At 48.8% G+C, this 22,618-nt stretch overlaps 2 protein-coding genes across 4 annotated transcripts in view; one reads left to right on the top strand and one right to left on the bottom strand.

Annotated features, from left to right (window-relative positions):
• The window catches only part of DNAH1 (dynein axonemal heavy chain 1), a 71,674-nt gene that overhangs the window by 37,201 nt on the left and 11,855 nt on the right, over positions 1-22,618 (top strand). For all 3 annotated transcript variants that reach the window (XM_071439836.1, XM_071439834.1, XM_071439835.1), the window contains exons 33-55: positions 16-102; positions 209-395; positions 509-600; positions 1,080-1,234; positions 2,812-2,989; positions 3,105-3,299; positions 3,962-4,081; positions 4,701-4,859; positions 5,137-5,238; positions 6,403-6,543; positions 7,046-7,206; positions 7,884-8,041; positions 8,149-8,322; positions 8,696-8,734; positions 9,819-9,997; positions 11,122-11,352; positions 12,695-12,891; positions 13,276-13,411; positions 14,565-14,773; positions 15,577-15,748; positions 16,097-16,288; positions 16,844-16,954; positions 17,938-18,123. In XM_071439836.1, coding sequence (XP_071295937.1) covers positions 16-102; positions 209-395; positions 509-600; positions 1,080-1,234; positions 2,812-2,989; positions 3,105-3,299; positions 3,962-4,081; positions 4,701-4,859; positions 5,137-5,238; positions 6,403-6,543; positions 7,046-7,206; positions 7,884-8,041; positions 8,149-8,322; positions 8,696-8,734; positions 9,819-9,997; positions 11,122-11,352; positions 12,695-12,891; positions 13,276-13,411; positions 14,565-14,773; positions 15,577-15,748; positions 16,097-16,288; positions 16,844-16,954; positions 17,938-18,123 — 3,561 coding nt within the window. The remainder of the gene's footprint in view (positions 1-15; positions 103-208; positions 396-508; positions 601-1,079; positions 1,235-2,811; positions 2,990-3,104; positions 3,300-3,961; positions 4,082-4,700; positions 4,860-5,136; positions 5,239-6,402; positions 6,544-7,045; positions 7,207-7,883; positions 8,042-8,148; positions 8,323-8,695; positions 8,735-9,818; positions 9,998-11,121; positions 11,353-12,694; positions 12,892-13,275; positions 13,412-14,564; positions 14,774-15,576; positions 15,749-16,096; positions 16,289-16,843; positions 16,955-17,937; positions 18,124-22,618) is intronic.
• Positions 18,694-22,340, bottom strand: LOC139595964 (HAUS augmin-like complex subunit 3). The gene is made up of 4 exons (XM_071439840.1): positions 21,087-22,340; positions 20,514-20,953; positions 19,648-19,867; positions 18,694-19,266 (listed from the first exon to the last, which is right to left on the bottom strand). Exons 1-4 carry the CDS (start codon positions 22,338-22,340, stop codon positions 19,015-19,017), a joined length of 2,166 nt encoding a protein of 721 aa, XP_071295941.1. The 3' UTR covers positions 18,694-19,014.

The following is a 22,618-nucleotide window of genomic DNA, read 5'->3' as shown; positions in this document are numbered from 1 at the left end:
CTGTGCCTTTTTCAGGACCACTATGACTTTGGGATGAGAGCTGTGAAGACTGTCATCTCAACAGCTGGCAATCTCAAAAGAGAGAATCCTGATATGGATGAGGTAAACGTGCTTGTATTTCACACTGCCATAGATTTATGGGGCCTTTTCTGCAGCCTCATAGGAAGAGGAAAGATCTCTGAAGTCCTGAATTCTCAAATCCTTGCAGGAGCTGATCTGCCTGCGAGCTATTAGGGATGCCAACGTACCCAAATTCCTGCAGGATGACCTCAAGCTCTTCAATGGTATTGTCTCAGATTTGTTTCCTAATATCAAAGAAACACCTGTTGATTATGGCATCCTGGAAGAAGCCATCCGCAAATCCTGCATCCAGGCAAATCTGAAGGATGTTGATGGTGAGGGGAAAGGCTCTCCACAAGCTCCCTCTGGACCTGGGCTTTTAGTCCAGCATGCTGCCCTAGGAAAGAGATGTGTGCCCAGGCCCACTCTGCATCATCTTCCTGTACAGGTTTTGTGACTAAATGCATCCAGCTGTACGAGACCACCGTAGTTCGTCATGGCCTGATGCTGGTGGGACCAACAGGTTCTGGGAAAACAAAGGTATGGGTGAGAGACTGTCCTGGCCCCAGCAAACCATCACCTACCTATTGATGCACTGGGTTAAGTTTCGCAGAAGACCCATACTGGCATTTAAAGCTTTTCTCAGATAGAAGTCAGGGCACAAGGATGCTGCCTGTTAATAATATTTTTAGCCATGGGGAGGAATATTACTGGTTTGCTTTGAGCTGTGAGATTAGACTGAGGCTCATTAGTTCTGCTGCACATTTCTAAGGCTGAGACATACCTTGACCTCTCTAGGTGCTTCAGGCCTCTTGCACAGAAGATCTAACTTCCTCCTCCACTGCATATAGAGTGTTTAATTTCTGTGCTTTTGTTTCAGCCAGGCATCTCCGTACTATGATATTACCCTTCCCTATGTGTCTTTTCTCACTGCATTTGAATGCAGTTGCTGTGAAAGCAAGTGGCTTTGTTGCTCTGGAGCCATGGCAGTTAAGTCTCTGGCTGTCCTGCTTTTGCAGAGTTATGAAGTCCTGGCAGCTGCAATGACATCACTGAAAGGTCAGCCTGCAGCCAGTGGTGGGAATTACGAAGCAGTCCACTACTTTGTAGTGAATCCCAAATCCATCACAATGGGCCAGCTTTATGGAGAGTTCAACTTGCTAACGCATGAATGGTAAAGTACAAAACCTTCTTTCCTTTCTTCCAGACAGAAAACACTTTTCTGGTCTTGAGCGTCTTCTCTCCAAGGCTGAGAACTGTTTGGGGTGGTGGCATAAAACCAGAAGCGATCAAGTCCTTATCCCCACCAAGCTACAATAGCCAGTCACGGCGATTTAAGCTGACATCCCTCATTGTGCACTTGGCCCGACTGCCAGCACATGCCCAGACAGTTTCTGCAGCTCAGCTCGCAGCATTAACTGCAGAACAATAATTCAATAGCTTTGGAGCACATGCCCCTGCTCCTAAGATACAGCAGCTTAAAAACACTTGCTTTGCTTCTGAAGAAAAGTGACCTCTGTACTGCGCACTTGAATTGTTCTGTATAAATACTCTGGTATCCTTGAGTGATGAGGAATGACTTTGAGGCATAAAGAGAAATTTCATTCCTGTTGCCAGGTCTCCTGCTTGCTTACATGGTTTGGAAACAAGAACCAATAGCCCACTTGCCCTCTTTATAGCCAGGTCCTACTGCTTGTGTTTCCATATGTGACCTGAGGTTGACTTTGCAACTCACTTTATCCATAAGCTAGGATGTGAGAAGCAGTGTGAATCTCCCTTTGGCCCTGTCAGCCAGCACTTGTCTCATGGCAAAACTAAAGACTGTGTTCTGTAAAATGAGGGAAATTAAACATATATAAAACTAACTACCTCTAGGAAAAGTGCAAGCCATTAAACATTACTGATTCTGTGACCAGAGCTTCCCAGCTTAGGATGTGGTACATATTTACTGTAGGACATTTTATAGGAGCTCCAATTAAGCTCAACAGTTTATTTATGATGTGACTACATGGGCATGTCAATGTGACAAAAAAGAAAAATACAGCAATTGTGTAAAATATATTTACAGACAAATCCATCTGCTTTAATCAGCTGAGCTTTAGAACAGATTGTTTTCCCTTGATCTCAATAACAATACCCTGGAATTCACTAGTACTATAAAAATAACAAATAATTATTTAATAGCAGGAGTCGAGTCCAGGGTCTGAATGGAAACTGTGCTCAAGGTTTCCATGTACATATTAAATTCTTGCTGTCAACAGCCAGCATTCCTTGTGTCTGCTCTCCTGGTCACCAGCTCCAGCACCACCTGGGTTCACAGGCAGCTGAGGATGGGGAACTTCAGTTATAAAGAGGGTAGGGTCATGCTCTTTAGCCTGGGTTTATCCTTTTAACCTTGAGAAAAAGAGAAAAGAGGCACCTCCAGAGAGCAGATGATCTGCCTGTGACCTGAACTGGATGCTAGCAAGGCCTCTTTACTCTTCACTGAGGACAGAGATGTTAAAGGGAAGCTTGACATCTTATAGTTACATGACATGAATTCCAGATCCTGATGCCCAAAGAAGTTGTTTTGTGGTGTCACTCAGGCTGAGATGTGTCTCAGTAAAAAAAAGAATGAGGTGGACCTTTCTGCAGCTCATGGATAAGAGAGACACATGAAGCAGGATAAGATTGCCTTTTGTGGAGAGAACGTAGCCATTTATTGCAGCAAAACCAGAAGGGGCCAAGCCCTGCCTTCCTCCTGCCTTTCAGGACAGACGGGATCTTTTCCACACTCATGCGTCGGGGAACCGTGGCCGCTGACACCAGCAAGAAGTGGTACATGTTTGATGGGCCAGTGGATGCTTTGTGGATTGAGAACATGAACACAGTACTTGATGACAATAAGAAGCTGTGCCTCAGCTCAGGGGAAATCATCAAGATGACAGAGGTAACTCATCCCTCCCACTTTTGCTGCATGTAGTCTGTACTCCTTCCACTCTGCACTGAAACACGTATCAAAACTGAGCAGGTCCTTATCCTTTCTTTTCTTTTCTAATTTCTAGGGCATGACCATGATGTTTGAAGTCCAGGATTTGGCTGTTGCTTCCCCTGCCACAGTCTCCCGCTGTGGTATGGTTTACCTGGAACCCAGCATTTTGGGGCTGGACCCTTTCATTGAATGCTGGCTGAAAAATGTGCCAGAAATCATGCAACGCTTCGCACCCCAGCTGGCATCTCTCTTCAGGAGATTCCTCCAGGTGAGCTTCTGTTCTGTTCCAGCCTTTCCATGTCATCTTGATCATCAACCAGCCCAGACATGTCAAGGCCTGGATTTAAATGACATTGTGGGAACATTTCCTACCATTATATCTATCATGGAAACTTCTCTGTGAATTTTGTGGCTTTAATACAGGTTATTCACTGATCTCTGTAGATGTGACTAAGTCTAATTGGTCATTATAGTTGGTTTTATTTAATTTTAAAATTATCTTCTGGACAAAACCATCCCTAGTGCAGTTCCATAGCTTAGAGTGAGTCCTCAAGGGAGAAGGTTGTTCAAACAAGTCTTGTTATTTTTACTCTGTTGATAAGCCATTATTTTAATGAAGAACCTGGAGCTACAAAGGAAGGCTCTAAAGGGAGCAAACCATTTAACAGCAGTGATAGCACAAGATGCACATAAGTGTTGCACAGAAGCAAAAGGGAGGCCCAGAGGTTTCTTGGTGTTGAGACTAAACCAAGGGACTTGTCTAGATTTTCTCCAGTAAAAATGGTGGTACTTGGGATGCAGTTGGAAATGGCAGCATTCTCAGTCACAGTCTCCCTGCTAAACATAACATGATGGAGGTGAACAAGAAGGTAAAACCAAAGTCAGCTATGCTGGATGGTGACACTGATCTGTCCCTGCCTGTCTTTCCAGGAGGCCATCGACTTTTTACGAAGCTCTGTGAAGGAGATAATTACTTCTACAGATGGTAACCTCACAATGAGTCTCCTCGTGCTCTTGGAATGTTTGTATCAGCCTTTCATTCCCATTAAGGTAGATTTTGCTACCTCTATCCCTGTTCCTTGTGTCTGTAACTCTTAAGGACACCAAGTCCTGGAAAGGGTTAATCACCAGAGAACAAGATGTTGGTGCAGAAAGGTCATGGTGTAGCTCATCTATGTGGCAGAAGGTATTACAGCATCCAGCAAATCACAGGTAAACCTAGAAGGATTATGCTCTGCCCACTGAAGGAACACAAGATAAGCTCTGTGCCTACCAGGCTGGAGGGTAGAGGTTCACTTTTATTTATAGCAGAGGGAATTGGAGGGTGAGGGGAAAGCAGAGATCAGAGCTGAGCAGTGATGCACTTCAGATTGCAGGTCCTTTGAGAGTTAGTATTGAAGAAGGCTGGACAATTTTCAAATTAAAAACCTATGACTAAATTCTTCTCCCATCTCTTGTTGAGTGACGTTAGTTCAGCAAAGGGAGTCTCTCAAGTACACCAATGAAACAAATTTTAATCCACATAATATATTAACAAGGCCTCTGAAAAACTGGCTAGAAAAAACTACATAGAAGCTGAATAGAATTATGAACAAATTAAGAAGAGTCTGGGGTTTGTGTGCCATAATTATACCTGAGAATTTTTCTTCTGCTTGACACTGGTTCTTAGGGACTGAAGACAATTCCCCGGGAGAAGATTGCTCGTATGGGAGAGCTGATTGAGCCTTGGTTTATATTTGCCTTGGTCTGGAGTGTGGGTGCTACTGGAGATTCCCTAGGTCGTGAGGCCTTCAGCTCATGGCTCAGGAAGAAGATGGCAAAGGAAAGGGTGAGTAAAGGAAAAGCAGATCTTCTCTCATTGTAGAGAAATTAGTAGTGAGGAATGGGGATCAGAGTTGAATGCCTGGAGGCTTTGGATGGACTTCCTGTGGGCATCTGGTATGCCACTGTCTCACTGGGACCCCTGGAGCTGGAAGTTCTGGGAGAGCCCTGAGCCCCCTGGCCTGGGTAGCGTCCCGTTAGTAAAGTGTTCCTTGAAGTAGTGCAAATCCTCCTGTGAATTCAGCTGAGTGGCAGCCAGGTTCATCACAGCTTTATTCTCACAGATCCGCTTACTCTTCCCAGAAGAAGGACTGGTTTATGACTATAAACTGGATGATGCTGGGCTTAGCAGTACTGAAGAAGATGATGAGGATGTCCGTAAAGAGGTAAAATATTTAACTTTTAATTCCAAGCTGAGTAATTTAGGAGGAGGGACCAGGAAGCAACACAGTCCTACAGGATTTGGTAGGATTTTCTCATTAAGGGCAAAGAAGAAAGGCCTATAGGAAGCAAACAGGAATATTTAAATCAAAATTAAGCTTTTCATTGAATCAAGAAGGCAATTTCTTGCCTTCAGAGCTGTGAACCAGATCTTTCAAAGCTGAGCTGAGAGCCGGTCAGTTGAGACCTGTGTGTCTCTGTCAGTGCTCAGAAAAGTGAGGGATGTCACAGGTGTGGCTGCTGGAGGACAGGGAGGAGCTCATATGGATAGAGCTGTCTGTGTTAGAAAGCAGTGAATAACAGCAGAAGAGCTATGTGCAGCAGAGTCTGGAATAGCAGCAAGACAGATAAATATTCCATCTTTTTCACAAGAGACAGCAGTGTAGGGCATGTCAAGGTCATCTTGACTGACAGTCACCAGACTCTGGGCTAAAAGGAATTCAAGAAGGAGGGAAAATGCTTCCCCTTCCTGAAATGAAACAAAGAACCCTACATGACTGTCAGGCGCTTAATAGAAGGTACCAGTGTGGTCTCTGTGGGAAGGCCACATGGGGTGGTCAGGAATGCAGATTTTCTCCTGTATTCTCTAGCACTGCCCTGGCAGAAGCTCGATCTCATTTGTATAGTGGCCTCTGGGAGGCTCATCTGCAGCTTCAATCTAACACAAGAGATCCATATCTTGTACAAGTAGAACACCTCATGTGCCTCTGAGTGTGACATGGGTGAGGGCACGGAATGGGAAGACAGGAGCCCAGATAAGCCCCCTTTGGCCCTCTGCCATGGGCAGAATCCCTATTCTTGCAGATATCACAAGTGCTCCATCCTGCTTTGATCCCAATTCTCAGAAGGGAGGACAGGTGTGTTGCTGCTGGGGCAATGACCTCTAAGTCTTGGGCTCTGTCCCTCCCAAAAGTAACGAGTCAAACACTCCCAGCATTTCCATACAGAAAGGTAAGGGTGGCAAGGCCCAACAGAGAGGCTGGAAACCTGAATTTCTCATCTGAATCTGAGCTATTACACAAGGAGCAGTGACAGGGAAAATAGCAGAAATAGTTTTCCTTTTCTTAGAAGGGATAGATTCCCCCTCTAAGCAGATTCCAATCTTTCAGGTGCACTGGGAGGTGTGGCTGGATGCTACAGCAAAGTTCACCATGGTTCCAGACACCAACTTCTGTGACATTATTGTGCCCACAATGAACACAGTCCGAATGGCCTATCTGCTGGAGCTGCTGCTCACCAACCATAAGCCAGTACGTGCCCAGCCTTGTTTTTGAATTTTTGATTCAACCTCTTCTTCTCCCAGCGCAGTCAGAACTTAACAGCTGCCTAATACTTTGAGATTATTTCCCACTTCCATGGATTTGCATTTCTCTGCACCAAATCTGTGCTTAAGCACTAAGAGTTATCCATTCAGTCCCCAGGCACCATGTCAGCACCCCAAAGGGATATCAACACACAGTTGTTCAACCAAAATGCAGCAATTGCTAGATAGCCCATCACTATCCCTTTTTACCTGTTTCCTACAGCTCCATTTCATACTTCTATGGTTGGATTTCATCCACACCAAGAGATTTTGGTGTTGGGCAACTGACCTTATTGAAGAAGCAAGTTCAAGAGTCCTCTCCCAACCTTCAAATGCCTAAAAGAGCAGTAACCTCTTTTCTGGCTGCATTTCCTCCAGCCAGTGTCAGAGTTCTGAGAAACACAGGCTGCTTGCCTATGATTATGCTGCATTGCTGATTGTGCTTCTAGGTTCTTTGCATTGGTCCCACTGGCACAGGGAAGACTCTCACAATTGCTGACAAGCTCTTGAAGAACTTGCCTAACAAATACATCGCCCACTTCCTGATGTTTTCAGCACGCACCTCTTCTAACCAAACCCAGGATCTCATCGACAGCAAACTGGATAAGAGGCAAGATTCCTTTCTGTGTGTGCAAAGGCAATATCCCTGAGCTCAGTGTTTCTATCAGCTTGGCTCTTTAGTTTCACCCCAAGACCTGAAGGGGCCCTGAGCATGTATAGATGTGGATAACATGTAGGACACACAGCACATCTGAGTTGGGTTTGTGAGAGCCAGTAATAGCTTGTTATAATGGCAAGAAAGTGAGAAGGATTAGTGAGGGTCGGTAAAAGTTGCTCCAATTCTAGTTATTCCAGAAATACTACATTTCACAGCACAGGTGTTTGCAAACCCTGGTGTGGGATCTTTACAGAAAGTGATGAAGGGAGAAAATGTGGCTGCCCACCCGCAATCCTACTCCCCACAGTAAACAGCTTCCATTTCACCTCCCTGGTCAGCCACTGGTTTGAAGTTTCCAACAGATTCATGGGCTCAAGCTTTGCTTTTATTTGCACCCATTTACTCCTTGGCATTGAGCATAAGTAGACAAAATTTCACTTGGAGAGAAGCCAGTGCCTCGAATATTGCTCCAGATCTTTTCGGTGCAAAGGCCCTTACAAAGGAGTGTATCAAGTGTAAAAAATAGCTGAAACTGTTGACTCAGAAAGCATCCAGAGAAAAAAAAACATGCATTTGAATCAAGTTAGAAGTAGCTTTCCTGTGTCCTGACACGGGTTCTGTCCTTGCAGGCGGAAGGGAGTGTTTGGGCCTCCAGTTGGTCGATATTTCATATTTTTTATCGATGACTTGAACATGCCCATGCTGGAGCAGTTTGGAGCCCAGCCTCCCATCGAGCTGCTGCGGCAGTGGATGGACCACCACGGCTGGTACGACCGCAAACAGATCGGTACGACCCAGATCTCTTGGCCTGTTAGATATGTGTACCTGCCCTGGAGATCTGTGGTGAGGGATTTTAGCTACAATAAAATCATTCCTGATTTTGCACTCTCAAAGGTACTTTTAAGAAGCTGGTAGATATTAATTTTGTCTGTGCCATGGGACCTCCTGGAGGGGGAAGGAATCCTGTCACTCCACGCCTAACTCGCCATTTCAACTACCTCTCCTTCACTGAGATGGATGAAAACAGCAAGAGGAAGATCTTCTCCACCATCCTTGGCAGCTGGATGGGTAAGTCCTGCAGAAAACTGCCACCTTCTCCTCATGTTGAAAGTCACCTTGATGACAATGGAGTTTGAAAGGGGAGCAATTAATATCAGTGATCTGATCAAAGTGTTGAAAGCTGGAACTTGCAGTAATCACTCAAAGATGCTTTAGGGAAAGTGTTTTATGAGGCTTAGCAAACAGAGAGTTCATACCCTATTTAGTCTCAAGGCCAAACTCTGCTGGTGCAGATCAGCAAACTTCAGCTTTGCCTTTCACAGTTTCAATACGTTATCATATAGCCTGGGCCATTCAAAGAGGATTTGGTTTGTGATGGGTGATGCAGATATTCTTAACCTCAGCAGGTAAAGCTGGAACTAATTTTTTTGTCTTTTTTTAGATGGACTCCTAGGAGAAAAAAGTTACAGAAATCCAGTGCGTAAGTAAGAGCAGAAAGAGGAGAGGGACTGTGAGCAGAACGAGCTGGTGAGCACAGCATGGCACAGCTTACCTGTGCATTCAGCAGACAGACACTTGTCCAGACAACAGCCTTCTGTGGAAGGAGAGCCTTCTGTTACTCTCCATCTGCTGCAGCCTGTGGACAGCTGAGCAGGGTGGATCCGAGCATGGTGCTACAGCCACCATGAAAAAAGGGTTCATTTGGAGTGAAATGAGTCCTCTTATACTTGACAGGGTGGGAATTGAGGATCATCTTTGCAAATATGCCTTCATCTGCAAATCTGCCAGTAGAAAGGAGTGAGAATAGTCAGCTATGGGAGAAGCAAAGCAGAGCTTTCTGAGTGCTTGCAATATTCAGAAGCACCAGTACCTGACTGTGATCTCAGGGGCACACTGAAACATCTAGCTGTGATTTAGAAAGAAATTAAAGGATTTTTGAAAACATGCAAAAAAGTGCAAAATGCTGGGGTGTCACAGGGCTCTACTTCTCCAGGAGTGTTTGTAATAAACTTCATTGGGAGAAAAAAATAATTATGATCTAAAACTGGCAGCTGTGTTTAAATCTTGCCAGACTATTGCATAAGAAATTATTCCTCAGTGGCTTTGCATTTGCTGAGCATAATGAATTGCAGGGGGTTTAGCTAAGAGGGCACTCACACCTTCTAGCTTAAAAGTAGCTGAGATTTCACTGCGGGAGTGCAAGGAAGGAGAAGGAAAACCTGTCTGGAATATTTCAGGTAGGCATCAATTACCTGTCTGGCAGTGCCTCCTCTGTTCCTGGGGGGCATGAAGTCTTCACACCACAGAATGGCTGTAAAGCATTCTTCCACCCCCAAATCTGGTTCACATTAGTTGATAAACCCATTAGCAGCTGTGCACAGCAGTGAGCAGGTGCTTGGACAGGTCCCTCACTGTCTCTCAAAAAAAAAGCAGAAAAAAGTGTGTTCCTGCCCAAGTGCTAGCCAGCACCTCTGCCACTCAGTGCCACCTTCCTGCACTGCAAGGACCTTTTCAGCCCAGAGTTACCATCTTGACATCCTCTCTGACTACTTCTATCTCTGCAGCGGGAGCAGATGCCGTGAAGGACTTGAATGAGCCCTTAGTGGATGCCACGATCTCCGTGTATATGACCATCACATCCCAGCTGCTGCCCACACCAGCAAAGTCACATTACACCTTCAACCTGAGAGACCTCTCAAAGGTGTTCCAGGGCATGCTCATGGCTGAGCCTGGCAAGGTCGAGGTGAGTCCTCCCATCAGCACAGCCCTGCCACCCAGGGCAAGACCAAAAATCACAGAACGACTAGGTTGGAAGAGACCTTTAAGGTCATCAAGTCCAACCCCTGCCCCAACACCTCAACTAAACCATGGCACTCAGTGCCACATCCAGTATTTTTTTAAACACATCCAGGGATGGGGACTCCACCACCTCCCCAGGCAGACCATTCCAGTACTTTATCACTCTTTCTGTAAAAAGCTTTTTCCTAATATCCAACCTATATTTCCCTTGGCACAGCTTAAGACTGTGTCCCCTGGTTCTATCAGTGCTGCCTGGAGAAAGAGACCAACCCCACCTGACCACAGCCACCTTTCAGGGAGCTGTAGATGGTGACAAGGTCACCCCTGAGTCTCCTTTTCTCCAGGCTGAGCACCCCCAGCTCCCTCAGTGGTTGCTCACAGGGTTTGTGTTCCCAGCCCCTCTCCAGCCTCGTTGCCCCCTCTGGATGCACTCGAGCATCTCAAGGTCCTTCCCAAACTGAGGGGCCAGAGCTGGACACAGCACTCAAGGTGTGGCCTCAGTGCTGAGTACAGGGAAAGAATGACCTCCCTGCTCCTGCTGGCCACACCATTCCTGCTCCAGGCCAGGAGCCATCGGCCTTCTTGGCCACCAGGGCACACTGCTGGCTCATGTTCACTCAGTTGTTGACCAGTACCCCCACGTCTCTTTCTGCCTGGGGGCTGTCCAGTCACACCATCCCCAGCCTATAATGTTGCAGGGGGTTATTGTGGCCAAATAAAAGGATCTTTCAAAAAACACACAAGAAAACCATACAAATTAAATCAAACTAGTGAAAGATAAGAACATAAAATTTAAATCTCTCAAAGAAAGCCCGACATATAGACAAATAGAGGGAGATAAACTGATGCTGTAATGAGCTCTCTGCAAAGCAGCTGTTTTGACAAGAGCTGTTTTTGAGAGGAGAAGGGAAGCAACTTCCTCCGCCCAGTTCTTTCTCCGCTCCAGTTGCCTTGTAATGGGAGCAGAGCTGGCCACATGCTGGGCAGGAACCAGCTTTGCTGACAGCAATGCTCATAACACTTCTCTGCTTCTCTCATGGGGGCTGTTTTGCTGGGATTTCCTACCAGAACAAAGAGCACCTGCTGAGACTGTGGTACCACGAGAGCTGCCGTGTCTTCTGTGACCGCTTGGTCAGTGACGAGGACCGGACCTGGTTTGACAACCTAATGACAGAGAAGATGGTGGAGTTTGGCACCACTTTTGAGGAGGTCATTCCCACCCAGCCAGTTCTGTTTGGAGACTTCATGGAGCCAGGTGCCAATGTCAAAGTGTACCAAGTGATCGAGAGCCAGGATAAGGTAAGGACCCTTGGAATCACGTTGGGAACTACATTCACATCTTCCCAGTGTTCTACAAACAAAGGAAAACAGTAATAGTAACAATAGTGGTGCTTTAATTAGAGGTGTCTGAACACAAACCATCCCAGGGGTCTCCTGTGGCATCCTACCACATATATGAATAGTGGCTGTATTAGTTGTGATGGGCAGTTGAGGTGGAACAAGCTGTCTCTGCATTGCAATCCTGGAGGCAGCCTGCTATGCCAAATCTCCCAAATGAGTCACACTTGGGACTGAAAAGTGAAATTTGCTGGAAAGAAATGGCACATTACCCCCAAACAATACTACTTTCACCATTAAAGACTTCACAATTGACCTTTACAAGTAATTAATGTTACTGCCAGACTCCCTGTTGGAGAAGATACTGGGAGTACTTGGATAGTGGTAATTAAGCAAAGGCAATGAGTGGTGCGTTTTGCACTCATTATCAGAAACAGATGATTATTCTGTTGTCTCTCCTCTTGTGATAGCTGTGTGACAAGGGCTGGTAATTAACTGAGCTTTCCAACCCCTTTTGCAAAGTAGGTAGGCCTGTCCCCCACCGGGGTGAGCACAGCTGGGACAGCCAGACATAGAGGCAGCTGCACAGTCCCCACTGATGCTCACGGGACTTTGGCATCTAGGCAGGGATCTCAGCGCTGTATGAATTCCAGCTGGTGTTACTTTCCCAGCTTCACAGTGAGATTGCTGAGGGGATAGGATCCAATCCCAGATGTCTTCATGCTTCATCTCCTTCTCTGGCCTGAGGGTGCTGTTGCGGGGAGCCCTGGGAAGGGCAAGAGAAACTGCTCCTGCAGCTATTCCTTGTGATGGCTGGACTGGGAGAGGAGTGTGTTCCTCTACTCATCTACAGCCACTGTTGTTTTCTTCCCCAGCACCTGTGCTTTCCAGCCAGAATCCTAACCACAGGATTCAGCAGCAGGCAGTGGTCAGCTATAGAGCAAGGAAACTAACCCAGAGGGAGGCCCTGGAGCAGTATGGATCAGGCAGCCATAAGCTCTTTTATTTTGAACTACACCCTGCTGTTTCTCGAGGCAAACAGCACAGTTGGGAACAGCAGAATGTAGTCACTTGCCTGAGTTAGTTTAAGGTCACCATTGAGCAGCTGCTGCCACCACCACTAACTAAATTCAGCCCATCCAGTGGCAGCTCCTTAGGAGCCCAGAGGAGAGCTGCTCCCAGACTCTGTTAAGCCCCAGGCTCTGCCCTCCCCTACTCCTGGTTGTGCCAGCACACAGAACCCCCCCCACACACAGACACTCGCTTTTATCTGGTAGCCACAACTGAGTGTTTCTGCCCACAGCTGAAGGTGGTGATTGAGGACTACCTGGAGGAGTACAATCAGAGCCACAACCCAGAGCTGAAGCTGGTGCTGTTCATGGATGCCATTCAGCACATCTGCCGCATCAGCCGGATCCTGCGGCAGGCTCCAGGGAATGCCCTTCTCCTGGGGGTTGGGGGGAGTGGGAGACAGTCTCTCACCAGACTGGCATCTCACATGTAAGTAATGCACTCCCACCTATGCATGGAATGGGGAGCAGCTCCATTGGGGCTGCCTTCAGAGAATCTCTTTTTCCACCCTTCCCACTGCCAGTTACATGTTTTTCTGGCTGCTGACTCCTCAAATGAGTCAAGAGCTAGGACTCAGTTACCATGCACATCTGCACTGGGTTTCTGGCTAGCTCAGGTATCTCTGCCTTGTGTAAAACATGCTCCTGGTTTGGTGGCTGTCCTTGGTGCACAAGGACAAGCGTGTGCTCAGGACTCACTGTAGGAGAACAACCTGCTTGAGTCCTTTCACCCTGAGTCCACGAGACATACTGGGAATTGACAGAAGAGAATGTTTTAATTTGATGTAACTCCACAGGCTTTTTTTTCCATTAGGGCAGATTATGAATGTTTCCAGATTGAACTGTCCAAAAATTACGGCATGGCTGAATGGCGAGAGGATGTGAGGAAGATCATGATGAAGGCAGGCCTTCAAAGTCTACCCAAGACCTTCCTCTTTGTAGACACACAGGTACAGGACTATTTGTATGGTGGATTCCATCTCAAAAAGAGTCAGAAACACATCTCTAAGCTCAATAAATTCCCCTACAGGGTATTAAGGAACTTGACAAAACCAGACACAACTTGTATTTCTTCAGCAGCCCATATTCATCATCTTATAAAATAGCCCCAGGGAAACTAGAGGTGGTGCATTTATTGCTAGAGGGTCTGTAGAGCTGTGTGTGAGTGGGTGGAGTCTTCTCTTGCTCAAGGAAGCTTCTTTCAGCTCCATCCAAAGGTTTGGTAGGCACATAGATTTCAGCTGCCTGAAACTAAGCACTACTGGCCGCTGGTATTAGAAGTCCTAAGTAAAATTATTCTTTCCCTTTTCAAAAAGGGAGTAGATTTAGGACCTTACGCCTGATGGTTCCACAGGATAATGCTGGCTGTAAACTGTAACTTGCTAATGAGTAGGCCAATTTCCACTTCTGGAGTCACAGTTATGTTCCCCATAGGCTTTTTTACTGCCTTCATTATCATAGGAACCATTCCCTTGTGGCAGAGCCCTAAGCAGTGAGATGAGCATCAGTCAAATGCTACTTGTTCTTGCAGCCTTTTCCCTGCAGTGAGAAGCATATGTGGGAGCAAAGGGGCCCAGGAGGATGCATTTAGTCAAGGAGATGGATGTTGTGTATTTCTGATGTAGCAAAGGTGGAGAGGTGAATGTAGCACTGGAGGGAGATCGTCCCACAGCCTGTGACACATCCCTACAATTACTCTGTCTCCCACATTGATAAGCTTTATTCTAATAATGAAGTGTTCTGTGCTGGAGGAACGAAGACCTGGAGCAACCAAGGTGTCTGGGGTCTGGCTGCAGAGGCAGGGAAAAAAAGCCTGAGCTCAATTTGGCTGTAAGGAGACAGGGAATGGGCAGAAGGATGGTTGTTCTCAAACACAGCCTCCCACCCCTGAAATGGCTGAAATACGGCTTTTTAATTGGAAGTGCTGGACAAGAATCAGGGTGTGCCTTTCTGGAGCCAAATCATCACAAAAATTGTTTCTTTTAACTGAGGCTGAGGGCTGTATTTATGCAGAAATTATCTCCATGGCATGTGAGACATGAGTGTCTTCTGACTTAAGAAACTGCCTTTTCTTTTTTTTTTCTTTCTTTACCATCTACTTAGATTAAAAATGAATCCTTCCTGGAAGATATCAACAACTTGCTCAACTCTGGTGACATTCCCAACATTTACAGTCCTGAGGAACAAGACCAGATCATGACAGCTATGAAGCCCATTGTTCGAGATCTGGGCCAGCAGCCCACCAAGGCCAATTTGATGGCTGCATACGTAGCACGGGTCCGCAGCAATATCCACATGGTCCTGTGCATGAGGTACACTTCAGCCTACACCTCCATGCTTTGAATGCTAATTACTCCCTCCTTATCCTTTGCCTTTCATCACTGTGTAATGGGATCTTTATTTCCAAGCCCCAGCCTTTGGAGAAGGAGGAAGAATAGGAGATAGGAGTACGGTTTGCATAACACCTTCTCCTAGGACTAGAATTTTCTTTTTTTTTTTTTACTCTTTGCTGGTCTCAAGACTAAGTTTGAATTTTTCAAGAGTATGATTATGTGTGATTCAGATGAAACACAAAGTACCTCCTCCTCTCTGCACCACTGAGCCATTTGTTACAGACATATCTTGCTTGAATTTGGGGCTCAGTTGCACCACGTTTACTCATTAATCCAATGCATAGTCCATAACCAGCTTGCTCCCCTGCAGGAGGGATAACAGAAGGTACAGGGCATTCTCAGTGCAAGAACAAGTAGAAAAATCAGGGCCATGGTTATGGTTTGGTGATGTGATCTTTGCACGCACCTGCTTGAAATAAACTTCAGAACACATTAATTTTTTTATTCCTTAAGTTTGTCCCTAGAGAGGCACCCATAAAACATCACCCTACTACTATCTTAATACTTCCAGAATATCCTGAGCCAAGGAATGAGCCCAGACATGCACCTTTGGGCACACAGCTCACTGCCTGAACTGTCATTCCCCTTTTTCCTCCCTCCCTGGGTGTATTCCTGTCCCTCTTGCTCCACAAAGTATCAGGGTGGTTCTGCAGAAGCAAAGGTATTTTGTCCTGTCTGTAGAGCCAGCTGTAACACATCTTCTCTGCACGCCTTGCCCTCAGCCCCATCGGAGAAGTGTTCCGTGCACGCTTGAGGCAGTTCCCCTCTCTGGTGAACTGCTGCACCATTGACTGGTTCAATGAGTGGCCTGCTGAAGCCCTGCAGAGCGTGGCCTCCTCCTTCCTGAACGAGCTCCCACTCCTTGGCAGCGCCAATGAGGATACCAGCGGGATGGTACGTGCCACACATGAGAATACTCTGCTCCCATGTGCTCAGTGTGCTGTGTCTCTGCATACACCAAGGCAACAGATCCACGGCTTACCTTCAGAATTGTCCTACCCTGGAGCAGAAATGTCCCATGGCAGGATCATTCAAATGCAGAGCTGCATAGCTTTTGTATGCCTTGAAACAGGCTTGGCCACTTGTCTGCCCTCTGTGGCACTAAAGCCCACAAACACACGTGAGCTCTGCTGTGACTGCATGGTTTGGTCCTTCATAAGTCCCTTTTGCTCTCTCTAGGCATAACATAGATTTGCCCATCACATCTTCAGTACTGACTGTTTGTTTCCTTTCTCCTTGTAGATTCAAGTATGTGTAGCAATCCATCAGAGTGTGGCAAAGAAGTGCCAGTTGTTCCTAGCAGAATTGGGCAGACACAATTATATCACTCCCAAAAGCTACCTGGAGTTCCTCAGCATCTTCAGTTCCCTTATTGGAAAGAAGCAACAGGAACTGAAGACAGCCAAGAACAGGATGCAAAGTGGCCTAGACAAGGTTTGTCCTTCATACCCAGGAAGGTTTTGGGCCCACCCCTTATGCAGTGCGGCCACCCTCTGAGCAGTGTATTTACAGCTGCAGAGATGCAGTGAGATGTCCTACACATGTCCTGTGTAACAGGAAAAAGCTCAGGCTAAAGCAAGGGAGAGCTATGCCTTCTGCCAGGGCCAGGCTTTCTGAAGGTCTGAGTCTGTAACAGCTCTAAAGAGTAATGATCCCCAGTCTTTGGGGACCACAGGCCTCTGTGTAGCTCAGCTCTCAGGATGTTCCTTATTAACCTTGTAATTGAAAGCCCTCTAACAGAAACATTGTTCTGCTGCCTCATTGCCACCAGCTTTACGAAGTAATGCCTGACACGTGCAGGCAGCATTAGGGACTGCTGGTTGTAAGCACACCACAGTGTCAGATTGTTGCTTAAGCAGGAGCCAGGGCAAGACCTGTGCTTTGCACAGCCCAACGCCTGGCAGGGAGCACCCTCCAGAGCAGCACAGCCCTTTCCTAGGGCTTTCCATGGCTGCTGCCCCTGCTCTGAGCTCTGCTTTGCTCCCACAGCTCCTGCGAACAGCAGAGGATGTAGCGAAGATGCAGGAGGAGCTGGAGTCCTCCCGCCCTCTCCTGGCACAGGCAGCCAAGGACACAGAGGCAACCATCGAACAGATAAAGGTACTGCTGCAGGCAGCCCTGCACTGACTAACTGACTGGACACCTGGACACAGGTGGAGGGGCCTGGCAGGGATTGTGCAAAATCCTGCTTGAAGTAATGGCATGGCAGATTTTTGTGCAGAGCTGCAGGTACAGCACAAACTGCCTCCTGCTGGGGTCCTGCTCTGCTGCTGGTGAGCACCAGTTGCTGCAGAAGCAATGGCTCCCATGCTCCTGTCTGAAAGCACCACCCAGGGTCAGTCAGCCCAGGCCCTTGCAAGCACAGTCTAGCACCACTAACACAATCCTGAGGTGGCCTGAGCAGCTCTAAGCCAGGCTCATTCCTCCACATCCCATCCCCAGGGAGCTGCCCCAGCTGCAGCCTGACCCCAGACCTCAAGGACCATCACACAGCCACTCATGTCACTTCAGAAGAGGGAACTGTTCTGTGTTGGCTGTCACTGCCTTCTCTCCTTGTGTTCCTCCCTGCCTGTCTCCTGCTGTGAACAGGGACACTAACATAATACAGCTCTGAATGCAGAGTGGAAAGACTCTGCAACCACCTCAATTCCCACACAGCAGATAAGGATTTGGCTATATTCCACATTGTGCTTCCTGGTGGTGTTTTAACCCTTGGGGTATACAGAAGTGGCAGTTTTAGAAACAAACCCCTAAGCAGATCTTCCTATTCCTCCATCTCCCTACAAATTTTGCAACCCTTTGCATCCTCTCCTTGTGCCAATAGGAAAATGGGCAGAGCAGCTAATTCCTGCAAAACTAACATCATTTCAGGCACAGTCAGAGCTGGAGCTTGTGGATGGTTTATACAGGCTGACAAAAAGCTTCTCCCAGTATGGTGCAGGAAGGGCATCCCCTGCAGCAGTTAGGTCCCTGAGGTCTGCTGGAAGAAGACACACAAGCTGCCAGGACAGCTGTGATCCTTTCCTGGCAGTGCCAAGCCAAGCTCTGCCTCCAGCAGGCTCCTGAGGCTGTTTCTGTTGCAGGTAGACACAGCTGTGGCTGAAAAGACAAGAAGTGCTGTGCAGGCTGAGGAGGCAAAGGCCAATGAGAAAGCTCAGACAGCCCAGGCCATTGCAGATGATGCTCAGAAAGACTTGGCTGAAGCCCTCCCAGCCCTGGATGCTGCTCTTGCCAGCCTGAAGAACCTCAACAGAAATGATGTTACAGAGGTAACTGTGTCAAGGGAGAGGGTGGAAGAGCTGGGTCTGGTCAAGGACAGCCATCTCCCTTTGCAGCAATTCCCTTTCAATAGGCTTGCAACATCCCCAGCCTTTTCCTCCATCCATCCATCCATCCATCCCCCTGGGCAGCTGCCCATGCAGCTCCTCACCCTCCCTCCTTCAGAAAGGCAGTGAGTGGCCCCAGGGTATTTTTCTAGCATGTCCTGGAGAGGCTGTGGAGGAGGGCTCACCCCACATGCCTGTCCACAGGGGTAGGTACCACCAAGCAACCCCAAGTGCTGACTGCAACAAAGGGACAGAGCTGGCAGCACCCTGAACCTGCAGGCTCTTTGAAAAGGGATCCACCACAGGCAGAGGAGAGGCAGCAGGCTGAATTCAAGGAATACTGGCTTGAAATAGACTAGTGAGAGAAAGAAGGGTGATTGTGAACCTGCAAGCATCACAGCCAAGACAGCACACTCAATGAGTACAGATTTCACCACACAGGCACAGGCTTATTGCTCTGCAGTTGTGAGTAACAGGCCTTTTTATTCTCCCAAAACCACACAAAACCCCCTTACCAGAAAGTGGGGAAAGACACAGACAGTGTTGGTCCACTTGCCCCCAGCAGCCATCCTTTTGTAGAGCTGGCACAAGAAGTGTCTTGTCTATCCAAATCTTCCAATGCCACAAGATGCATCAATTTCTTACACGTCATCTAAACCAGCCCCCAGAAACTCTGTATTTAAGGATTAAGCTCCTAGCTTCTTTTAAATCCAGCTGCCAGGTCATGACACCAGAGCAGAGACCACTAGAGTTCTCTCCCAGACCAGAATTAGGGACCCAGCCCAAACAAAAGAGGACACCACTACTGTGGCAGGGAGCAAGGATCCCTTTGACCTACTCCTTTCCATAGGGCAGCTCCCTCGGGGGTCCCTTGGAGGAGGCTGATGCCTGCTTCTCCAGCTCCTCCACCTCCTGCCTCAGCCTGTCCTCATTACAGTAAAAATGCACATAAAGGCTGCGCTCTGCCTGCAGGATGGGGTCCTCCAGAGACCTGCGCTTCACCTCCAAGTCACTCAGGAGGTCTGCCAGCTTTTGGTAGAGGTCATCCTCCACAATGATCAACTGCTGCATCAGCTCTGAGATCTCCTAAACGACAGAGCCCAAACTCTTGTGAACATGGAGAAATAAGGGGATTTTCCTAATACCTGTGGAACAGCTCAGCCCCCCAAAAACAAACTACCCACCCAACTCTGGCCTCCAAACCCTCCCAGTGTAAGGGGCAGAGACACCTAAGGCAATCACAGTGGGACACCTAAGGCCAATCACAGTGAGAATCACCTTTGTCCCATAGCCAGACCCTGCCTCGCTGGAGGCTTTTTGGGACAAGGCAAGGATCAGGCCCAGCTCCCTCCCTTCTGTGGCTGAGAGGCAGCGAGGTGCCCCCCTGCACCCAGGGAGGATGGCAGGGGGTCCCCAGTGCTGGCCCTGCCACCCTGCAAGGCCCAGGGCAGGGGCAGTGCTCCTTACCGGCGAGGAGAGCTGCAGCTGGTTGGAGCTGCTGTACAGCTGGTGATAGAGCACTTCCATGGAGGACTCCAGGGCAGACACCTGGGGCAGAGGAGCTTCCAGCTGGGCTTCCAGTGCCCTCTTGTCCTGAACCAGCTGGGAGCACTTGGCTGCCAAGGCTGCATAGCTGCGGAAGGGCTGCTGCTTCTTCTGATCCTTCCCCATCAGCATGTCCCAGAGCCTGTGAAGGGGACAGCCAGCCAGAGCTGTGAGTGCAGCACCAGTACTGAGCAAGAACAGGGCTCTGTGGTGGTTGTGCACTCTAAGACTGGGATGCAAGCTGATGTGTGTCAGCAATGAGAAGACAGCCACTCCTGGTGAGCATCCCATGTCACAGAGCTCTGGGAAGAGCTCCCTAAAGGAGCAGGCTGGCTCAAGAGCCAGTGTGTGATTTCTTTTTGGCAGACAATAGCACCAGCTGCTCCAAAACTGTGTAGGGAAGACTGAGAAGACCCAGTCAATGCAGGACACCTAGTCAGAGAAAGGTTTTGCTCTAAGCAGCTTGTGGTTTCTTGTGGCCCAGCTCTCCTTCTCCATGGCTGAGGACTTGCCTCTACACTCTCTACCTTAACATTCTAGAAAACACTTCTGTTCTCTGTACTCATTCCATTCTCCAAGCCCACACTTTGCTTCATCAATCCAAGCCAGCCAGAAAGAAGCAGGTCTGGGGCATTTCACACCACCATGGAGTCACAGTGGCTCTGCACTGGCAGAACAGCACTGCTAGTCTATCTGGTAGCTTGGGTCTGCTCCCTGTCTCGGCCATTCCCACACCACTGTCCCTACACCCAGTTTGTTCTTCAAGCTCAGACCCCCCAGGCCCTTACCGTACAGCAGTGAGGTCTTTGGGGTCTATCCATTTGTGTGGATGACCCTTCTGGGAGGGCCTGGCGCCTCTGAAGTCGATCTGCTGCTTGGGCAGCCTGGTCTGGGATTCCTTCATGACGGATTCGATCTTCTCCAGCCAAGCAGCCTTGTGCTCCAGCTCCTTTCTCTCCCGTTTCAGCTGGAGCTCCAGCAGCTCCAGACGGCTCTGCTGGCTCAACAGCCACGCAGCCGCCTCCTCCTGCCTCCTGGCAGTGTCCTGGAGCCGGGCCACTTGCAGGCTGAGGTGTCTGTGCAGGATGGGCAGGCGCAGGCGGCGTGCCTCTGCCCGCAGCAGGGCCGGCAGCCGCTGTGCCAGGGCGTGCGCGATGTCGGAGCGCAGGGCGCGGAGCTGCCCGGGCAGCACGGCAGCCTGGCTCTGCAGCTCGGCCTCCACGGCCTGCTGGGCAGGGGACACAAACACACAGCCCGGTGACACTGCGCTGCCTGCCCCTGCCACCCCTCCCAGCTCGTCAGCAGGAGGCACAGGCAGACCCTGCTGCAGAGCATGTGGAGGAGTGGGGGCACTGGCCTACCTGGTTATCCTCAAGAGCTTCCAGAGTCCTCTGGGCCCACTCCAGCGCAGCACGGGCACCTTCCACTTTTGCTGCTGTGACTATAACCTCCCTCCTGGCACAGATATGAGCTGTCTCTATTTGGCTCAGCTCCTTCCAGAAGCTGTCTTGGTCCTCCAGCAGCTCATCTTCATCAGTCCCAAGATTTTTTGGGGTTGATGTTTTCTTGGTGTCCCTTCTCTCTGTGACTTCTTGACTGCCATCTCTCTCCTCACTCTCCATGCTCAACTTGTCTCTCTGATTCCCTCCCTCTACTAGGAGCTCTGACTTTGAGCCTTGGACCAATTTTCCCCAGCTTGCTGGTGCCCCCCCACACAGAGTTTTTGTGCATTCTTGATGAGGAGCTCCTCTTCGTTCTTCTGGTATTTCACAGTATGAGTCCATTTGTGTCTCAGCCTCCAGACCTTCCTTCAGGCTCCTCTCTCCCTGTGCACTGGCTTCCCAAACATCTGGAGCCTGAACAGTCTCTGGTAGGACCTGCTGTATGAAGCTCTCAAATGCATCAGTGGCCTGTTGTTCTTGCTCCAGGTAAGGAGCAAGATCCATCTGGCACAGCAGTGTTGGCAGCTGGCCCATCTCCATGTTCTCAGGACACTCTGACAGCTGCTTTGCAGCCTCACTGACCTGGCTCAGGACAGCTCTGGTTTTGAAGATCTTTGCTTTCAAGTCCATATGAGCCACCCTCAACTCCTGCTTCACCACTTTCTCTTCCTCCTCCAAATACTTCTTCTCGTGCTGCAGCTTATTTGTCCAAGCCAGCAGCTTCCTGTACCTCCAGAGCTGGCGGTCCCGGTGGTGCTTCAGCTCCTGAAGCTCCTGCTGCAGGGCCTCTTGAGAGGACCCCTCATCCACTATGGAGCTCGGGAGCTGCAGGACCTGGCAGCACATCTGCAGGGCCTCCTCCAAGGCATCACCTTCCAGGATGGGTTTGCCTGCAGCCAGCAGGGCCTCATAGGCCTCCACCTCAGCTGGGCTCAGCACGTTCTCCTCACCCACCGTGCTGCAGAACCACTCGAGGAACTGCTTTGTCTCAGGGCAGTCAAAGAGCCACTCAAAGTCCTTCTCACAGAGGGTGTCTGCGTGGGGGTAGATCAGCCTCAGCTTTGCCATAAAGTCTGCTGCTCTGTTGACAGTGTCCAGTGGGAAGGCCTGGGAATACCTCCAGCTGAACATGGCAAGGATGGTCAGCACTAGAAGGGAAAAAGCAGGAGTCATCCTCAGAGGTCCTGACACCCACAGTCATCCCAAGGGTGCTGCAGCAGCACTGCTAGGCGCCTGCTTGAGGGGAGACTCAAGCAGTCTCTCCACAAGTGCTGAAGATCAAATCATTGCTGTGGTGGGGTACAAGACAAATGAGAGCCCACAGAACAAGGGAGAAAGCCTGTGTCCCATTTCCATACAGCCTTCTCCCTAGGGCCATACAGATTTATCTCCTCTGCCAAGACATATTCAGCCCATAGGGACACACCTATTACAGTAGCAGAGCAGGCTTT

The sequence above is a fragment of the Agelaius tricolor genome, unplaced genomic scaffold (assembly GCF_023055355.1).
Source record: "Agelaius tricolor isolate 1412-34295 unplaced genomic scaffold, bAgeTri1.0.p SCAF_14, whole genome shotgun sequence".
Lineage (NCBI taxonomy): Eukaryota > Metazoa > Chordata > Aves > Passeriformes > Icteridae > Agelaius > Agelaius tricolor.
Note: the sequence above shows the minus strand (reverse complement) of the source record. Positions and strands in the feature narration are given on the sequence as shown.

What these genes read in the sequence shown, in the direction of transcription:
- LOC139595964 (XM_071439840.1), bottom strand. Translation starts at nt 22,340, where the DNA reads ATGACTCCTGCTTTTTCCCTTCTAGTGCTGACCATCCTTGCCATGTTC. An exon ending in AAGCTCTTGAGGATAACCAG is followed by an intron (nt 20,954 to 21,086) that starts GTAGGCCAGTGC and finishes TCCCCTGCCCAG; the next exon opens with CAGGCCGTGGAGGCCGAGCT. An exon ending in AGCTGCAGCTCTCCTCGCCG is followed by an intron (nt 19,267 to 19,647) that starts GTAAGGAGCACT and finishes TCTGTCGTTTAG; the next exon opens with GAGATCTCAGAGCTGATGCA.